The sequence below is a fragment of the Pleurodeles waltl genome, chromosome 6 (genome assembly GCF_031143425.1).
Source record: "Pleurodeles waltl isolate 20211129_DDA chromosome 6, aPleWal1.hap1.20221129, whole genome shotgun sequence".
NCBI lineage: Eukaryota > Metazoa > Chordata > Amphibia > Caudata > Salamandridae > Pleurodeles > Pleurodeles waltl.
The window spans coordinates 1,389,224,181-1,389,245,006 of record NC_090445.1 but is presented as its reverse complement, the minus strand read 5'-3'; the positions used below and the strand labels follow the sequence as shown (position 1 = coordinate 1,389,245,006).

The following is a 20,826-nucleotide window of genomic DNA, read 5'->3' as shown; positions in this document are numbered from 1 at the left end:
CCCAGTGGAAGTTTTGGTTACCCTAGTCTTGACCCAGTGGTCTGCCTTCTTTCCCAATTCTTGGGGAGAAATTGGACCTAGGTCTACCAGATACTGATGCAACTTTTCATTGAAGCAGTTACTTAAAATGTGTTCTTTCATAAACAAATTATAAAGCCCAACATAGTCACACACTTCATTTCCAGTTAACCAACCATCCAGTGTTTTTACTGAGTAGTCTACAAAATCAACCCAGGTCTGGCTCGAGGATTTTTGAGCCCCCCTGAATCTAATTCTATACTCCTCAGTGGAGAATCCAAAGCCCTCAATCAGGGTACCCTTCATGAGGTCATAAGATTCTGCATCTTTTCCAGAGAGTGTGAGGAGTCTATCCCTACACTTTCCAGTGAACATTTCCCAAAGGAGAGCACCCCAGTGAGATCTGTTCACTTTTCTGGTTACACAAGCCCTCTCAAAAGCTGTGAACCATTTGGTGATGTCATCACCATTTTCATATTTTGTTACAATCCCTTTGGGGATTTTTAGGATGTCAGGAGAATCTCTGACCCTATTTAAGTTGCTGCCACCATTGATGGGTCCTAGGCCCATCTCTTGTCTTTCCCTCTCTATGGCTAGGATCTGTCTTTCCAAAGCCAATCTTTTGGCCATCCTGGCTAACTGGATGTCCTCTTCACTGGGGCTATCCTCAGTGATTTCAGAGGTGTTGGTCTCTCCTGTGAGGGAACCAGCATCTCTGACTATTATTTTAGGAGTCAGGGTTTGAGGGACCCTGTCCTCCCTAGATAGGACTGGTAGGGGGGAATTTTCCTCCAAGTCACTATCCTCTTCCTCTGAGTTGCCACCCTCAGAGGGGTTGGCCTTTTCAAACTCTGCCAAAAGCTCCTGGAGCTGTATTTTGGTAGGTTTGGGGCCCATTGTTATTTTCTTTATTTTACAGAGTGACCTTAGCTCCCTCATCTTAAGATGGAGGTAAGGTGTGGTGTCGAGTTCCACCACAGTCACATCTGTGCTAGACATTTTGCTTCTAAAAGTTGGAATACTTTTTAAGAATCTACAACTGGTTCTAGAATCTAATTCAAACTTTTACAAACTTTTAAACTCTAAAAGAAATGCTAAACAGGATCTAACACAAGGCCCTAGCAGGTCTTTTAAGAATTTAGAAAACTTTTCAAATTGCAAAAATCAATTTCTAATGACAATTTTGGAATTTGTCGTGTGATCAGGTATTGGCTGAGTAGTCCAGCAAATGCAAAGTCTTGTACCCCACCGCTGATCCACCAATGTAGGAAGTTGGCTCTGTATGCACTATTTCAAAGTAAGGAATAGTATGCACAGAGTCCAAGGGTTCCCCTTAGAGGTAAAATAGTGGTAAAAATAGATAATACTAATGCTCTATTTTGTGGTAGTGTGGTCGAGCAGTAGGCTTATCCAAGGAGTAGTGTTAAGCATTTGTTGCACATACACATAGACAATAAATGAGGTACACACACTCAGAGACAAATCCAGCCAATAGGTTTTTATATAGAAAAATATCTTTTCTTAGTTTATTTTAAGAACCACAGGTTCAAATTCTACATGTAATATCTCATTCGAAAGGTATTGCAGGTAAGTACTTTAGGAACTTCAAATCATCAAAATTGCATGTATACTTTTCAAGTTATTCACAAATAGCTGTTTTAAAAGTGGACACTTAGTGCAATTTTCACAGTTCCTAGGGGAGGTAAGTATTCGTTAGGTTAACCAGGTAAGTAAGACACTTACAGGGCTTAGTTCTTGGTCCAAGGTAGCCCACCGTTGGGGGTTCAGAGCAACCCCAAAGTCACCACACCAGCAGCTCAGGGCCGGTCAGGTGCAGAGTTCAAAGTGGTGCCCAAAACACATAGGCTAGAATGGAGAGAAGGGGGTGCCCCGGTTCCGGTCTGCTTGCAGGTAAGTACCCGCGTCTTCGGAGGGCAGACCAGGGGGGTTTTGTAGGGCACCGGGGGGGACACAAGTCCACACAGAAATTTCACCCTCAGCAGCGCGGGGGCGGCCGGGTGCAGTGTAGAAACAGGCGTCGGGTTCGCAATGTTAGTCTACGAGAGATCTCGGGATCTCTTCAGCGCTGCAGGCAGGCAAGGGGGGGATTCCTCGGGGAAACCTCCACTTGGGCAAGGGAGAGGGACTCCTGGGGGTCACTTCTCCAGTGAAAGTCCGGTCCTTCAGGTCCTGGGGGCTGCGGGTGCAGGGTCTCTCCCAGGCGTCGGGACTTTAGGTTCAAAGAGTCGCGGTCAGGGGAAGCCTCGGGATTCCCTCTGCAGGCGGCGCTGTGGGGGCTCAGGGGGGACAGGTTTTGGTACTCACAGTATCAGAGTAGTCCTGGGGTCCCTCCTGAGGTGTTGGATCGCCACCAGCCGAGTCGGGGTCGCCGGGTGCAGTGTTGCAAGTCTCACGCTTCTTGCGGGGAGCTTGCAGGGTTCTTTAAAGCTGCTGGAAACAAAGTTGCAGCTTTTCTTGGAGCAGGTCCGCTGTCCTCGGGAGTTTCTTGTCTTTTCGAAGCAGGGGCAGTCCTCAGAGGATGTCGAGGTCGCTGGTCCCTTCGGAAGGCGTCGCTGGAGCAGGATCTTTGGAAGGCAGGAGACAGGCCGGTGAGTTTCTGGAGCCAAGGCAGTTGTCGTCTTCTGGTCTTCCGCTGCAGGGGTTTTCAGCTAGGCAGTCCTTCTTCTGGTAGTTGCAGGAATCTGATTTTCTAGGGTTCAGGGTAGCCCTTAAATACTAAATTTAAGGGCGTGTTTAGGTCTGGGGGGTTAGTAGCCAATGGCTACTAGCCCGGAGGGTGGGTACACCCTCTTTGTGCCTCCTCCCAAGGGGAGGGGGTCACAATCCTAACCCTATTGGGGGAATCCTCCATCTGCAAGATGGAGGATTTCTAAAAGTTAGAGTCACTTCAGCTCAGGACACCTTAGGGGCTGTCCTGACTGGCCAGTGACTCCTCCTTGTTTTTCTCATTATTTTCTCCGGCCTTGCCGCCAAAAGTGGGGCCTGGCCGGAGGGGGCGGGCAACTCCACTAGCTGGAGTGTCCTGCTGGGTTGGCACAAAGGAGGTGAGCCTTTGAGGCTCACCGCCAGGTGTGACAATTCCTGCCTGGGGGAGGTGTTAGCATCTCCACCCAGTGCAGGCTTTGTTACTGGCCTCAGAGTGACAAAGGCACTCTCCCCATGGGGCCAGCAACATGTCTCGGTTTGTGGCAGGCTGCTAAAACTAGTCAGCCTACACAGATAGTCGGTTAAGTTTCAGGGGGCACCTCTAAGGTGCCCTCTGGGGTGTATTTTACAATAAAATGTACACTGGCATCAGTGTGCATTTATTGTGCTGAGAAGTTTGATACCAAACTTCTCAGTTTTCAGTGTAGCCATTATGGTGCTGTGGAGTTCGTGTAAAACAGACTCCCAGACCATATACTCTTATGGCTACCCTGCACTTACAATGTCTAAGGTTTTGCTTAGACACTGTAGGGGCACAGTGCTCATGCACTGGTACCCTCACCTATGGTATAGTGCACCCTGCCTTAGGGCTGTAAGGCCTGCTAGAGGGGTGTCTTACCTATACTGCATAGGCAGTGAGAGGCTGGCATGGCACCCTGAGGGGAGTGCCATGTCGACTTACTCATTTTGTTCTCACTAGCACACACAAGCTGGTAAGCAGTGTGTCTGTGCTGAGTGAGGGGTCTCTAGGGTGGCATAAGACATGCTGCAGCCCTTAGAGACCTTCCTTGGCATCAGGGCCCTTGGTACTAGTAGTACCAGTTACAAGGGACTTATCTGAAGGCCAGGGTGGGCCAATTGTGGATACAATGGTACATTTTAGGTGAGGGAACACTGGTGCTGGGGCCTGGTTAGCAGGGTCCCAGCACACTTCTCAGTCAAGTCAGCATCAGTATCAGGCAAAAGGTGGGGGGTAACTGCAACAGGGAGCCATTTCTTTACAACTACTCAGTGAAAACACTAGATGGTTGGATTCAAGGCAGTGGTGTAAGTAATTATGATGGGCTGTACAATTTATTTGTGAAAGAACACCTGTTAAGTAATTGTTTCATTGATAAACTGCATCAGCATCTGGTAGACCTAGGACCAATTTCTCCCCAAGAATTGGGAAAGAAGGCGGACCATTGGGTCAAGACAAGGGTGTCCAAGACTTCAACAGGGGGTGACCAAAAGAAAGGGGTCACAAAGACTCCCCAGGGGAAGGGTGATGAGACAACCAAAACTAAAAATAGTAAAGAGTCTTCTACAGGCCTCCAAAAACCTGCACAGGAGGGTGGGCCCAGAGCCTCTTCACAAAACAATGGGTACAAGGGTAAAAACTTTGATCCCAAAAAGGCCTGGTGTCATAGCTGTAAACAGCATGGACACCAAACTGGAGACAAGGCCTGTCCCAAGAAAGGTTCCACTCCAAACCCCCATCCAGGTAACACTGGTATGGCTAGTCTCCAAGTGGGATCAACAGTGTGCCCAGAGCAAATCAGGGTCCACACTGAAGCTACTCTAGTTTCTGAGGGTGGGGTGGATTTAGCCACACTAGCTGTCTGGCCGCCTAACATGCAAAAATACAGACAGCAACTCTTAATTAATGGGACTAGAATAGAGGGCCTGAGGGATACAGGTGCCAGTGTCACCATGGTGACAGAGAAACTGGTTTCCCCTGGCCAATACCTGACTGGAAAAACTTACACAGTCACCAACGCTGACAATCAGAGAAAAGTACATCCCATGGCAATGGTTACTTTAGAATGGGGAGGGGTCAATGGCCTGAAACAGGTGGTGGTCTCCTCAAATATCCCAGTGGACTGTCTGCTTGGAAATGACCTGGAGTCCTCAGCATGGGCTGAGGTAGAACTAAAAACCCATGCAGCAATGCTGGGTATCCCTGAACTGGTGTGTGTGAAAACAAGAGCACAATGCAAGGCACAGGGTGAACAAGTAGAGCTGGAGTCTGGAAGAATGGCCCAGCCTACCAAGAGAACAGGAAAGTCAGTTGGGAAACCCACTACAACACAGCAAAAGAAAGGGAACCTCTCTTCTCAGGAAGAAGTTCTGCCCTCTGAGGGAACTGAGCCTTTGGAGCTTGAACCTTATCAGGTTGAGCTCTTAGGCCCAGGGGGACCCTCAAGGGAGGAGCTGTGTAAGGGACAAGAAACCTGTCCCTCTCTTGAAGGCCTTAGGCAGCAAGCTGCTGAAGAGTCCAAAGGCAAGAAAAATGGAACGCATAGGGTCTATTGGGAAGATGGACTCCTGTACACTGAGGCCAGAGACCCCAAACCTGGTGCCACTAGGAGTGCCTCAGCTGTTCAGGAAGTTCATCCTAACATTGGCCCATGACATTCCCCTTGCTGGACATTTGGGACAAACCAAGACGTGGGAGAGGTTAGTCAACCACTTCTACTGGCCCAATATGTCCAACATGGTTAAGGAGTTTTGCCTCTCCTGCCCCACCTGTCAAGCCAGTGGTAAGACAGGTGGGCATCCAAAGGCCCCCCTCATTCCACTTCCAGTGGTGGGGGTTCCCTTTGAAAGAGTGGGTGTGGACATAGTTGGTCCACTAGAACCTCCCACAGCCTCAGGAAATATGTATATCCTGGTAGTAGTGGATCATGTTACCAGGTATCCTGAAGCTATTCCCCTTAGGTCGACTACTGCCCCTGCAGTAGCCAAGGCCCTCATTGGTATCTTTACCAGAGTGGGTTTCCCTAAGGAGGTGGTGTCTGACAGAGGTACCAACTTCATGTCAGCATACCTAAAGCACATGTGGAATGAGTGTGGAGTGACTTATAAATTCACTACACCATACCATCCACAAACTAATGGCTTGGTTGAGAGATTCAACAAGACATTAAAAGGCATGATCATGGGGCTCCCAGAAAAACTCAAAAGGAGATGGGATGTCCTCTTGCCATGCCTGCTTTTCGCTTACAGAGAGGTACCACAGAAGGGAGTAGGATTCTCACCCTTTGAACTTCTGTTTGGTCATCCTGTAAGGGGACCACTTGCCCTGGTTAAAGAAGGCTGGGAGAGACCTCTCCATGAGCCTAAACAGGACATAGTGGACTATGTACTTGGCCTTCGCTCTAGAATGGCAGAGTACATGGAAAAGGCAACCAAAAACCTTGAGGCCAGCCAACAGCTCCAGAAGTTTTGGTATGACCAAAAGGCTGCACTGGTTGAGTTCCAACCAGGGCAGAAAGTCTGGGTCCTGGAGCCTGTGGCTCCCAGGGCACTCCAGGACAAATGGAGTGGCCCTTACCCAGTACTAGAGAGGAAGAGTCAGGTCACCTACTTGGTGGACCTGGGCACAAGCAGGAGCCCCAAGAGGGTGATCCATGTAAACCGCCTTAAGCTCTTCCACGACAGGGCTGATGTCAATCTGTTGATGGTAACAGATGAGGATCAGGAGGCAGAGAGTGAACCTCTCCCTGATCTTCTGTCATCAGACCCAAAAGATGGTACAGTAGATGGAGTGATCTACTCAGACACCCTCTCTGGCCAACAGCAAGCTGATTGTAGGAGAGTCCTACAACAGTTTCCTGAACTCTTCTCCTTAACCCCTGGTCAGACACACCTGTGTACCCATGATGTGGACACAGGAGACAGCATGCCTGTCAAGAACAAAATCTTTAGACAATCTGACCATGTTAAGGAAAGCATCAAGGTGGAAGTCCACAAGATGCTGGAATTGGGAGTAATTGAGCGCTCTGACAGCCCCTGGGCTAGCCCAGTGGTCCTAGTCCCCAAACCTCACACCAAAGATGGAAAGAAAGAGATGAGGTTTTGTGTGGACTACAGAGGGCTCAATTCTGTCACCAAGACAGATGCTCATCCAATTCCAAGAGCTGATGAGCTCATAGATAAATTAGGTGCTGCCAAATTCTTAAGTACCTTTGACTTGACAGCAGGGTACTGGCAAATAAAAATGGCACCTGGAGCAAAAGAGAAAACAGCATTCTCCACACCTGATGGGCATTATCAGTTTACTGTTATGCCCTTTGGTTTAAAGAATGCCCCTGCCACCTTCCAAAGGTTGGTGAATCAAGTCCTTGCTGGCTTGGAGTCCTTTAGCACAGCTTATCTTGATGATATTGCTGTCTTTAGCTCCACCTGGCAGGATCACCTGGTCCACCTGAAGAAGGTTTTGAAGGCTCTGCAATCTGCAGGCCTCTCTATCAAGGCATCCAAATGCCAGATAGGGCAGGGAACTGTGGTTTACTTGGGCCACCTTGTAGGTGGAGGCCAAGTTCAGCCACTCCAACCCAAGATCCAGACTATTCTGGACTGGGTAGCTCCAAAAACCCAGACTCAAGTCAGGGCATTCCTTGGCTTGACTGGGTATTACAGGAGGTTTGTGAAGGGATATGGATCCATTGTGACAGCCCTCACTGAACTCACCTCCAAGAAAATGCCCAAGAAAGTGAACTGGACTGTAGAATGCCAACAGGCCTTTGACACCCTGAAACAAGCAATGTGCTCAGCACCAGTTCTAAAAGCTCCAGATTATTCTAAGCAGTTCATTGTGCAGACTGATGCCTCTGAACATGGGATAGGGGTAGTTTTGTCCCAAACAAATGATGATGGCCTTGACCAGCCTGTTGCTTTCATTAGCAGGAGGTTACTCCCCAGGGAGCAGCGTTGGAGTGCCATTGAGAGGGAGGCCTTTGCTGTGGTTTGGTCCCTGAAGAAGCTGAGACCATACCTCTTTGGGACTCACTTCCTAGTTCAAACTGACCACAGACCTCTCAAATGGCTGATGCAAATGAAAGGTGAAAATCCTAAACTGTTGAGGTGGTCCATCTCCCTACAGGGAATGGACTTTATAGTGGAACACAGACCTGGGACTGCCCATGCCAATGCAGATGGCCTTTCCAGGTTCTTCCACTTAGAAAATGAAGACTCTCTTGGGAAAGGTTAGTCTCATCCTCTTTCGTTTGGGGGGGGGTTGTGTAAGGAAATGCCTCCTTGGCATGGTTGCCCCCTGACTTTTTGCCTTTGCTGATGCTATGTTTACAATTGAAAGTGTGCTGAGGCCTGCTAACCAGGCCCCAGCACCAGTGTTCTTTCCCTAACCTGTACTTTTGTATCCACAATTGGCAGACCCTGGCATCCAGATAAGTCCCTTGTAACTGGTACTTCTAGTACCAAGGGCCCTGATGCTCAGGAAGGTCTCTAAGGGCTGCAGCATGTCTTATGCCACCCTGGAGACCTCTCACTCAGCACAGACACACTGCTTACCAGCTTGTGTGTGCTAGTGAGGACAAAACGAGTAAGTCGACATGGCACTCCCCTCAGGGTGCCATGCCAGCCTCTCACTGCCTATGCAGTATAGGTAAGACACCCCTCTAGCAGGCCTTACAGCCCTAAGGCAGGGTGCACTATACCATAGGTGAGGGTACCAGTGCATGAGCATGGTACCCCTACAGTGTCTAAACAAAACCTTAGACATTGTAAGTGCAGGGTAGCCATAAGAGTATATGGTCTGGGAGTCTGTCAAACACGAACTCCACAGCACCATAATGGCTACACTGAAAACTGGGAAGTTTGGTATCAAACTTCTCAGCACAATAAATGCACACTGATGCCAGTGTACATTTTATTGTAAAATACACCACAGAGGGCACCTTAGAGGTGCCCCCTGAAACTTAACCGACTGTCTGTGTAGGCTGACTAGTTCCAGCAGCCTGCCACACCAGAGACATGTTGCTGGCCCCATGGGGAGAGTGCCTTTGTCACTCTGAGGCCAGTAACAAAGCCTGCACTGGGTGGAGATGCTAACACCTCCCCCAGGCAGGAGCTGTGACACCTGGCGGTGAGCCTCAAAGGCTCACCCCTTTGTCACAGCCCAGCAGGGCACTCCAGCTTAGTGGAGTTGCCCGCCCCCTCCGGCCACGGCCCCCACTTTTGGCGGCAAGGCTGGAGGGAACAAAGAAAGCAACAAGGAGGAGTCACTGGCCAGTCAGGACAGCCCCTAAGGTGTCCTGAGCTGAAGTGACTCTAACTTTTAGAAATCCTCCATCTTGCAGATGGAGGATTCCCCCAATAGGGTTAGGATTGTGACCCCCTCCCCTTGGGAGGAGGCACAAAGAGGGTGTACCCACCCTCAGGGCTAGTAGCCATTGGCTACTAACCCCCCAGACCTAAACACGCCCTTAAATTTAGTATTTAAGGGCTACCCTGAACCCTAGAAAATTAGATTCCTGCAACTACAAGAAGAAGGACTGCCTAGCTGAAAACCCCTGCAGCGGAAGACCAGAAGACGACAACTGCCTTGGCTCCAGAAACTCACCGGCCTGTCTCCTGCCTTCCAAAGATCCTGCTCCAGCGACGCCTTCCAAAGGGACCAGCGACCTCGACATCCTCTGAGGACTGCCCCTGCTTCGAAAAGACAAGAAACTCCCGAGGACAGCGGACCTGCTCCAAGAAAAGCTGCAACTTTGTTTCCAGCAGCTTTAAAGAACCCTGCAAGCTCCCCGCAAGAAGCGTGAGACTTGCAACACTGCACCCGGCGACCCCGACTCGGCTGGTGGCGATCCAACACCTCAGGAGGGACCCCAGGACTACTCTGATACTGTGAGTACCAAAACCTGTCCCCCCTGAGCCCCCACAGCGCCGCCTGCAGAGGGAATCCCGAGGCTTCCCCTGACCGCGACTCTTTGAACCTAAAGTCCCGACGCCTGGGAGAGACCCTGCACCCGCAGCCCCCAGGACCTGAAGGACCGGACTTTCACTGGAGAAGTGACCCCCAGGAGTCCCTCTCCCTTGCCCAAGTGGAGGTTTCCCCGAGGAATCCCCCCCTTGCCTGCCTGCAGCGCTGAAGAGATCCCGAGATCTCTCATAGACTAACATTGCGAACCCGACACTGGTTTCTACACTGCACCCGGCCGCCCCCGCGCCGCTGAGGGTAAAATTTCTGTGTGGACTTGTGTCCCCCCCGGTGCCCTACAAAACCCCCCTGGTCTGCCCTCCGAAGACGCGGGTACTTACCTGCAATCAGACCGGAACCGGGGCACCCCCTTCTCTCCATTCTAGCCTATGTGTTTTGGGCACCACTTTGAACTCTGCACCTGACCGGCCCTGAGCTGCTGGTGTGGTGACTTTGGGGTTGCTCTGAACCCCCAACGGTGGGCTACCTTGGACCAAGAACTAAGCCCTGTAAGTGTCTTACTTACCTGGTTAACCTAACAAATACTTACCTCCCCTAGGAACTGTGAAAATTGCACTGTGTCCACTTTTAAAACAGCTATTTGTGAATAACTCGAAAAGTATACATGCAATTTTGATGATTTGAAGTTCCTAAAGTACTTACCTGCAATACCTTTCGAATGAGATATTACATGTAAAATTTGAACCTGTGGTTCTTAAAATAAACTAAGAAAAGATATTTTTCTATACAAAAACCTATTGGCTGGATTTGTCTCTGAGTGTGTGTACCTCATTTATTGTCTATGTGTATGTACAACAAATGCTTAACACTACTCCTTGGATAAGCCTACTGCTCGACCACACTACCACAAAATAGAGCATTAGTACTATCTATTTTTACCACTATTTTACCTCTAAGGGGAACCCTTGGACTCTGTGCATGCTATTCCTTACTTTGAAATAGCACATACAGAGCCAACTTCCTACACTGGGCTTATGCCAAAGTGGTGCACTTACTCGGCAGGTATAACAAGGACAAATATCTATTTCTCCTTGTTACTTCCTCTTTCCATATGTGCTGCATTTTGCAGCACATATGGAAAGAGGAACACAGACAAGGGCGCCTGCGCTGGTGATAGTTAGCATACAGTACACTAACCATATCTTTGTAGATATGAAACATTACTGCTTTCTCTCATTCATGCAATGCTGCACAGCAAGTTCCCTTGCTTCACTGCGTTGCATGAAATAATAATAGCTACGCCCCTATGTCCTCTCTTTCTGTTCTTCAGATTCAGTTACAGCCTGTTTGCCAGAAATAAAATCCTGTACCTCCACAAGCTACTTAAGCTTTAAATCACGGATAGCCAGATAGCTTACTTTATTGGAACAGAGCTGTTGTCCTCTCTAGACCTCATATAATCTATCCTGTTAGTGAGAAATGTAGGATTCATATGTCATGCGGATCATTAAAAGGAAGCTCTTCATCATATATCTAATTTATGTCCCCAAATTTTACTGCCAGCTGTCTTACACCTTTGCTCAGACTTGTTCTCCTCCCTAAATTCGAGCAAATCAACACTTTTTTGCCTAATTAAATATGTTTACATATCTGAAAACAACGATGACCTTGGCTTGTGTCTGCTGAAGGATCACATTAAAGTCAGGGTGCTTTGTCTGATTTGAAAATCTTCCCAAGGACATGCACCAAGCTATCTGGTCAAATTGTTTAAATTTCAGAAACACACCTACGTTTTACCGTGTTCCATGGACCCTGGATGTATTATCGCGAGACGATGGTGTGTAATGTTCTTAAGTATTGCTGAATCCAGAATGTTGAACTTTGTTACATTGCTGTTTTCAACAGTTTGAAATATAACTTCACAATAGGTCAATAACATTTCTCTTTCTGTCTTTAGTTTGATGTTTAAATACATTTTAGTTACGTTTTTCTGAATTAATTTATATTGGGGCTTAGAAGCTCCAAGGCTGTCTGTGCATTAAAAATAAAGTGTATTCAAATACAGAACAAGTGTAAGTATCCGTAGCTCTTATTATCTTTCAAAAATACATGAATTTAGAGTATAGAAATGAAAGACATTGGTATATAAAGTACTCATTTATACTAGGAAATGTCTTTCTTGAGGAGCACAATGGCTGATGTAATGTTATGTTATGTCATTGGTGCTTATTTTGTCCTTGTCTGCTTGTGTGCCATGTGACTGTCTATATAATTTCACAGTGATGGGTCTCATAGCTGTCAGAAAGGTGAATACCATTTGACTTAGGGCAACACACACATATGAGCTTGGGGTGTATGGCATGCAGTGCTATAGGGGTTTGGGTGCACTGAATGGGTGTTTTGTGTCTGTGCACTTGGGGCGAATTTACTTTTATTTCTACTTATTATTTGGAGTTGCTGCTTTCTTCTGAAGCACTGGTGCAAGGCTGTCTAGCACCACATGCACCTTTGCACTATAGTACTAAAATATGTGCACAAGTATAGCATAGGTTTTGTTCTGAAAGGTTCTTCCTTTAAAACTATTCCTGCTTTGTATGTGTGCTTTATAGTGTAGCACAAATTCAAACTTTGGAAACATAAAAACCTTTCTTCCTCTTTGCGACTACCTTGAGGAGGCTTAATTGTTTGGCGCACAGCCTGTCTAGAATTGTTAGTATATAGTATTTCATCTAAAACCATGCGTGGTAGTTTTGGAATGCCCATTTACCCACCCATGGATGCCCCCTTAACACATAGTAACACAAAGAGCTGTTTTGTGCTGCATTTAAGCAACTTTGTAACAAAAAAACAGATTTTGCTTTAGAAAATGAGAAACAATTCAACTCTTTGTGTTGGTTTGCATCACTTTTGGTGACTTTCCACCAGTGAAAAAAGGTTCTTTTGAGTGTTGTCTTGTGTACGTATGCAAAGAGAACTTCAGTGCAACCAAGACCTAATGTTGAAACAGGAGGCTTACATTACCAAAGAACAAATGAAGGACATCACTGAAGAATACATCGACTACAATACTGAAGGGCTCCTGGGCTGCTATTAGCAAGGGAATGATGTAAAACCACATTCATGGCCCCTTGGGCTAACATTACTGACTGACTGCCATTGTCAAACGCAAATGGATTATCATTACAAAAGGACACATGGCTATCATTCTCAAGGGACAGATTGATTACAACTACCAAAAGAAAATGACGACTATTACAAAAGAAACATAGATGACAATTAACGATGGAAACAAGGATTAACATTAACAAACAACAACTTGACTACCATTAGCAGAGTGAACATGGGCTGCCATTGGTGAATGGCAGATAAACTACCATTAAGAAAGGACAGTTGCACTATGATTATTTAAGACACATTAAGTAGCCTTACTAGATGTTGTAAGGACTACCAGTACTGAAGGACAATGGAACTAAATGGATGTCCCCACCTTTAAGGCTAGACATCATTGGATTATGAATCTACAATTCTATTAATCAGGATTAGCCTCAACGTGCACTGCATTCCCCTAAAAGTGTTTACACCGCACATACTTGTCTCTAGGAGATGTTGGAGGTGTGATTGAAACATGAGGTTACTGTCACGTGTACTATAAAGCTGCCAAAAAACATTAATGCTCTCGGATAAAGAATATATATTTGATTCTAGAAGTGACAATACTAGCTCATTGTCCCATATTTACGTTATGCCATTCTGATGAACTAGCAAATAATTTTATACAAGGAAAAATAACTTTCAAGAAATTAGTTGATTTACACTTCAAATTGCCATTTAATCTATCATAAAATGGATTTAAAAGAATTAGAATAGCACTGAAGTGTGCACATGCCATTCTGTTATCTATTGCATATTGACATTTAATCTCAAATGTGCAGAATATACCAATTCAGTGTTCTTAGTATTAGACATATTTTACCATAATTTGGGGGACGGGGGGATTACTATTGACTCTGTGGGCTTTTCGCTCAGTGCAGCACAAGTTTTTTCTGCACATGCAGATCTTTTATAATGAGCAATAATTGGACACTGTGTTTTGAATCGAACTGCGCCATGCAAGAGCCTCTGCAAATTTTAATAAATGTATGCCATGGGTTCCATTTGGAGAGAATTCTGCAACCTATGGGAGCAGAGCAAGTCCTAGCTTAACCATCCATCACTCCATCAAGGCCAACTCAATAGAGGGGGCTTGACCTAGGATTAGAGAATGCAGACACATAACAAACACACAAAAATCATTGTCTAATCAGTGTTTTTACTTTTAAAAAGGAAAAGTACTTTATTATGCAGACACTACTCAATAGTACCCAATAATGTCCAAATGTATACATGATGGCAGGTAGACATACCTGTAGTAACACATTTTTAACAGTTCACAACCCTAGTGCGCCCTGGCACCTATAACCACACTACCCCCACATATGCAAGCCAATACAATGAGGTGTAGTTTTCAAAAGGCATGCCTACTGGCTTTTGTCACTATGTCTGCACCTCGATAAAAGCAGACACATGTCATAATAAACAATTGCTAAGCCATTAAAATCACCAAGGACGGTACCATCTTACATTGACATTAATTAGGATATGTACCGGTTTACTGTTTACTGTGCGACTGTTAATAAAGCATTTTAGACACCTTTATTAACACATGTACTGATTTACTATTAACTTGACATTGTCAATAAAGCATTTCCATGAACTTTATTAAGACATGTCAAGGTTCACTGTAACTTTGTAATTGTCAATAAAATATTTCAGCTTTCAAGCAAGAGAGTACATGAGTCTTGTTTTCTACTTTTAAATATGGTATAAAACGGTCTTAAAACTTATGAACAGGAATGCCTGTTTTTTAAAGACTGGGGGGCAAAGCCCATATTTAGGTTATGGACATGTTAAACCTCTTATGTAAGTGCACAAGCCACTTTCCTACATGTGCTTTTTAAGGTCACCAGACTTTTAAATTATTGTATTTTCAAAATTGATTGCGATGTAGGCAGGTCATGTCGGACAACAAGTTTCAAGTCACAGTACATTTTGCCTAAAAAATGCATAAAAGCACCTAGATTTACTTTAATGCAAAGACCTACTATTTAACATCATCACAAAAGGCAGCAGTTTAGGTTGAGCCTGCTTATTGGTTGTTTCGTACACAATATGCACCTGTATTTCATGGCTTTTTTACCCTATTTTATTGTAATAAAACAACTCTTTACCTACTTATTCCACATAATAGTTGTGTGATTTCTCAAGACTCAAGAGAAGGTGTATATTGTGGGCACTTACCTGGCACACACAGCAGAAAGAGACACACAGCCCGCACAGCCATCTCTGCTGAACTTTTTGGAGGTACTTAAAAGGACACGTTACAGTCTCTGGAAAGAGAAGAAGAAAGATGGTGAACTTGGCAGTTTGTTAACCCCCTTTTGAGTAATCTCAAGCTGTAGTACGGGACTTAATTATGACCATGCTACCCAAGGCAGCATACAGGAAATAAAATATGTGACCTATTACCTAAAGGCACCTGATTTTAGACTTCCCACACGGTCTATCGATAGCCAGGGTCACAATAATTATTCAGCAGTGACCAGATTCTGTGGTAGGGTAGACCAAATTGTAGGATAAGAAAAGACAAATTATGTGTCATTGTGTGCCACATAGCCTGTAACGGTATTGTGTTGCTATTACATTATTCTAACAAAACAAATGAGATCATAACGCTGTGCAAAATACAAGGATTTCCAAGAAAGAAGAGTACACATATTCAACAGATGCTATTGCAAATGTTCTTCACCAGCAAATAATGATTTTGTCTTCTACAGAACCATTAAATCACCATTTTATTGACACTGTTCACTCCCAATGTGAAACCACTTGTCTATAATATTGAAGCAGACTGCAGAAATAAGAATAACTGTGTATATTTCTCTTTTGTTCTGCATATTCTAGTTATGTTTTAGAATTAATGAAGTAGTATCTCACTATGAAGCACTGTCAGGTATACATCGTAAGATCTTTAAAAAAGGTAAAGGAATTTGGACTAGATGTACTTACACTGGGAATAGCAATTTACAAATTGCATTTTGTCCCAGAATCACAATTAGAAATTAGCTATTCCTAATGTATGAAACTTTGTATTTAAATTATTGAATCCTAGTGAGTCGCAGTTCAACATGTCTCATTAATTTTTATGAGGTGAGTCACAGTTTGCAACCCATTAGGAATGATAGCCATCTCAGGGAGGGTGGCTTGCTGAGGTCAGCAGACCACCATGTCTGTGATTGCTTTTAAATAAAGCATTTTTTAAATGCAGCGTGTTTTCCTTAACGGAAATGGAATGTGTTTTAAAAAGTTAAAAAAACATTTAACTTCATTTTTAAGGGTAGGCAGTGTTCTGTGGGACCACTGTCTGCTTTTTAATAATATATTTTTTAAGCTTTCTCAAAAGGGAAGGGTCTCTAGGGGTCTGCTTCTTATTTGCGAATGGCTTGCCACATCCTTTGAAGAGGTGGCAAAGGATGACTCTTTTGCAACTGGAATTTGGTCTTACAACATTAATACATCATATAGGAAATAGCTATTTGTAAGGGACACCCTCAACACACCCTTTCTAAACAGAGATTTCTTATGATTTCCTAAACCCATTTAGCTCATTTGCACAAGCCATTTAGTGGTCACAAATCCTGCGATTTAGCGAATTGCAGGCTTTACAACCAAAATCTAGCTTTGTACATATGGCCCCTTATGTTCTCTGAGTGTCCTCGTGAAATAACTGTTGTTAACAAGAATAGTGTCTGTGTTGTAACCTGAATTTACATACTGAATCAAAGCATCTTAATGACAATAAATTAAATACTTTCCATCATGTTTTGACTTGTACTTACATTGTAATTTTTTCATGTTTTAGACGTCCTTGTTCATCTGGGGACATGAATACTGCCTTGGTAAATGTCTCACCTCATTAATGCCAGTTTAACATCTGACTACAGCAATAAACTGAAAGGTTATCTACTAACCTTTAAAAATGGTCTGGCACCGCCCTGCACCACAAGTGTGGCACATTTGGATTACAACTTTTTGATCAGTTTGTACTAGAAACAGGTTTTGCTGAAATCAGCGTTAGAAGCTGGAAATGTGGCAATTGCAGCAAAACTATGTTTCCGTAGAAATCACAATGACTGCACATTTTTCTAGTCACTTTGGTGATTACCAGATCAATGGGACTTGATCTCAGTCACTAGACGGTGCAAATTAAGGGGCCTGATTAATAAAGATAACCTTACACTTTTGTATAAGTTAAGAATTGTTTGTTATTCACAAATGGATTTGCGAGTAGTAGCTTTACGAGTGTGAAGTCTCTGCACATAAAAAGATAGGACTGTCCAATCTGTTTATATGCAGAGACGCTGCACTCATAAAGATACTACTCATAAATCCCTTTGATAATAGCAATCAACCTTACACAAAAATGTATGCTTAGCTTTGTGAAACAGGCCCTAAGGGCCTAGAAAACAAGATGACCATAGACTACCCATTCTTCAACCCTACAGCTTTTACACACCTGGAATGAAGGAGAAAAGTGATCCCACCTGGCTAATATCAGCAGTTTCCTGAAACCTACCTGGGGGCTCTAAACAGCAACACACCAGGAACATACTGTAGGAAAGTACCATCTTGCCTGGCATGTTACCCCCATATTTCACTGTATATATGTTGTTTTAGTCTATGTGTCACTGGGACCCTGCCAGGCAGGGTCCCAGTGCTCATAAGTATGTGCCCTGTATGTGTTCCCTGTGTGATGACTAACTGTCTCACTGAGGCTCTGCTAACCAGAACCTCAGTGGTTATGCTCTCTCTGCTTTCCAAATTGTCACTAACAGGCTAGTGACCAATTTCACCAATTCACATTGGCATACTGGTACACCCATATAATTCCCTTGTATATGGTACTGAGGTACCCAGGGTATTGGGGTTCCAGGAGATCCCTATGGGCTGCAGCATTTCTTTTGCCACCCATAGGGAGATCTGACAATTCTTACACAGGCCTGCCAGTGCAGCCTGAGTGAAATAACGTCCATGTTATTTCACAGCCATTTACCACTGCACTTAAGTAACTTATAAGTCACCTATATGTCTAACCTTCACCTGGTGAAGGTTGGGTGCAAAGTTACTTAGTGTGTGGGCACCCTGGCACTAGCCAAGGTGCCCCCACATCGTTCAGGGCAAATTCCCCGTACTTTGTGAGTGCGGGACACCATTACACGCGTGCACTATACATAGGTCACTACCTATGTATAGCGTCACAATGGTAACTCCGAACATGGCCATGTAACATGTCTAAGATCATGGAATTGTCACCCCAATGCCATTCTGGCATTGGGGAGACAATTCCATGATCCCCCGGGTCTCTAGCACAGAACCCGGGTACTGCCAAACTGCCTTTCTGGGGTCTTCACTGCAGCTGCTGCCAACCCCTCAGACAGGTTTCTGCCCTCCTGGGGTCCAGGCAGCCCTGGCCCAGGAAGGCAGAACAAAGGATTTCCTCTGAGAGAGGGTGTAACACCCTCTCCCTTTGGAAATAGGTGTGAAGGCTCGGGAGGAGTAGCCTCCCCCAGCCTCTGGAAATGCTTTGATGGGCACAGATGGTGCCCATCTCTGCATAAGCCAGTCTACACCGGTTCAGGGATCCCCCAGCCCTGCTCTGGCACGAAACTGGACAAAGGAAAGGGGAGTGACCACTCCCCTGACCTGCACCTCCCAGGGGAGGTGCCCAGAGCTCCTCCAGTGTGCCCCAGACCTCTGCCATCTTGGAAACAGAGGTGTTGCTGGCACACTGGACTGCTCTGAGTGGCCAGTGCCAGCAGGTGACATCAGAGACTCCTTCTGATAGGCTCTTACCTCTCTTAGTAGCCAATCCTCCTTCCTAGGTAGCCAAACCTCCTTTTCTGGCTTTTTAGGGTCTCTGCTTTGGGGAATTCTTCAGATACCGAATGCAAGAGCTCACCAGAGTTCTTCTGCATTTCCCTCTTCACCTTCTGCCAAAGGATCGACCACTGACTGCTCAGGACACCTGCAAAACCGCAACAAAGTAGCAAAGACGCCTACTGCAACCTTGTATCCCTTCATCCTGCCGGCTTTCTCACCTGTTTCCTGGTGGTGCATGCTCTGGGGGTAGCCTGCCTCCGTCTTGCACCAGGAGCTCTGAAGAAATCTCCCATGGGTCGACGGAATCTTCCCCCTGCAACCGCAGGCAACAAAAGACTGCATCACCAGTCCTCTGGGTCCCCTCTCAGCACGACGAGCGTGGTCCCTGGAACTCAGCAACTCTGTCCAAGTGACTCCCACAGTCCAGTGACACTTCAGTCCAAGTTTGGTGGAGGTAAGTCCTTGCCTCCCCACGCTAGACTGCATTGCTGGGTACCGTGTGATTTGCAGCTGCTCCGGCTCCTGTGCACTTTTCCAGGATTTCCTTCATGCACAGCCAAGTCTGGGTCCCTGACACTCTAACCTGCAGTGCACAACCTTCTGAGTTGTCCTCCGGCGTCGTGGGACTCCCTTTTCCGACTTCGGGTGGACTCCAGTTCACTCCTCTTCCAAGTGCCTGTTCCGGTACTTCTGCGGGTGCTGCCTGCTTCTGTGAGGGCTCCCTGACTTGCTGCGTGCCCCCTCTGTCTCCTCATCCAAGTGGCGACATCCTGGTCCCTCCTGGGCCACAGCAGCATCCAAAAACCCTAACCGCACCCCTTGCAGCTAGCAAGGCTTGTTTGCGGTCTTTCTGCATGGGAACACCCCTGCAAGCTTCTTCACGACGTGGGACATCCATCCTCCAAAGGGGAAGTTCCTAGTCCTCTTCGTTCTTGCAAAACACCAAGCTTCTTCCATCCGGTGGCAGCTCCTTTGCACCCTCAGCTGGCATTTCCTGGGCATATGCCCACTCTCAACACTGTCACAACTCTTGGACTTGGTCCCCTTATTTCACAGGTACTCAGGTCTGGAAATCCACTGTTGTTGCTTTGCTGGTGTTGGTTTTCCTTGCAGAATCCCCCTATCACGACTTCTGTGCTCTCTGGGGGTTGTAGGTGCACTTTACACCTACCTTACAGGGTCTTGGGGTGGGCTATTTTTCTAACCCTCACTGTTTTCTTACAGTACCAGCGACCCTCTACAAGCTCACATAGGTTTGGAGTCCATTCGTGGTTCGCATTCCACTTTTGGAGTATATGGTTTGTGTTGCCCCTATACCTATGTGCTCCTATTGCAATCTATTGTAACTTTACACTGCTTGCATTACTTCCTTTTGCTATTACTGCATATTTTTTTGGTATTGTGTACATATATCTTGTGTATATTTGGCATCCTCATACTGAGGGTACCCACTGAGATACTTTTGGCATATTGTCATAAAAATAAAGTACCTTTATTTTTAGTATATCTGTGTATTGTGTTTTCTTATGATATTGTGCATAAGACACCAGTGGTATAGTAGGAGCTTTGCATGTCTCCTAGTTCAGCCTTAGCTGCTCTGCTATAGCTACCTTCTATCAGCCTAAGCTGCTAGAAACACCTCTTCTACACTAATAAGGGATAACTGGACCTGGTACAGAGTGTAAGTACCCCTTGGTACCCACTACAAGCCAGGCCAGCCTCCTTCATTGGTTGTGCAGCGGTGGGATAAGTACTTGTAACTACTTACCACTTTGTCATTTTGTACTTTTCATAAGAGAAAAATATACAAAACAAGTTCAGTGTATGTACACCTAACCAAAAAGTTTTGCTTTTCTTCTCTTACACTTTCTGCTAAGTGCTGAAAAGTACTCCTAAACTTTCAAAAAGTTTCAAAAAGGTTTTTTCCTGTTCTTTAAAAAGTCCTGAAACTTTTTCTCTCTTCTCACTGTCCCTAAACCTTCTTCTATCATGTCTGATGTAGGAACTTCTCTTAAAATGGTCAATACAACATATGACAATCTAAACTTTAAGAGCCTAAGGAGTCTCTGCATTGATAGAGGTTTAGTGGTAGGAAAGAACCCTTCTAGAGAATTTCTGTCTAACATGCTCATTGAGAATGATAAGGCCCAGGGTGGCACTTCAATTGAGAAGTTAGGAGATAGCTCACACTCTGACTCAGAGGAGCCCCTTGAGGGAGGTGT

At 45.5% G+C, this 20,826-nt stretch overlaps 1 protein-coding gene across 2 annotated transcripts in view; it reads right to left on the bottom strand.

The window, feature by feature from the left end:
* MFAP2 (microfibril associated protein 2) overlaps positions 1-20,826 on the bottom strand; it is a 261,396-nt gene that overhangs the window by 161,340 nt on the left and 79,230 nt on the right. For both annotated transcript variants that reach the window (XM_069240711.1, XM_069240712.1), the window contains exon 2: positions 14,966-15,054. In XM_069240711.1, coding sequence (XP_069096812.1) covers positions 14,966-15,008 — 43 coding nt within the window. In that variant the 5' untranslated portion in view covers positions 15,009-15,054. The remainder of the gene's footprint in view (positions 1-14,965; positions 15,055-20,826) is intronic.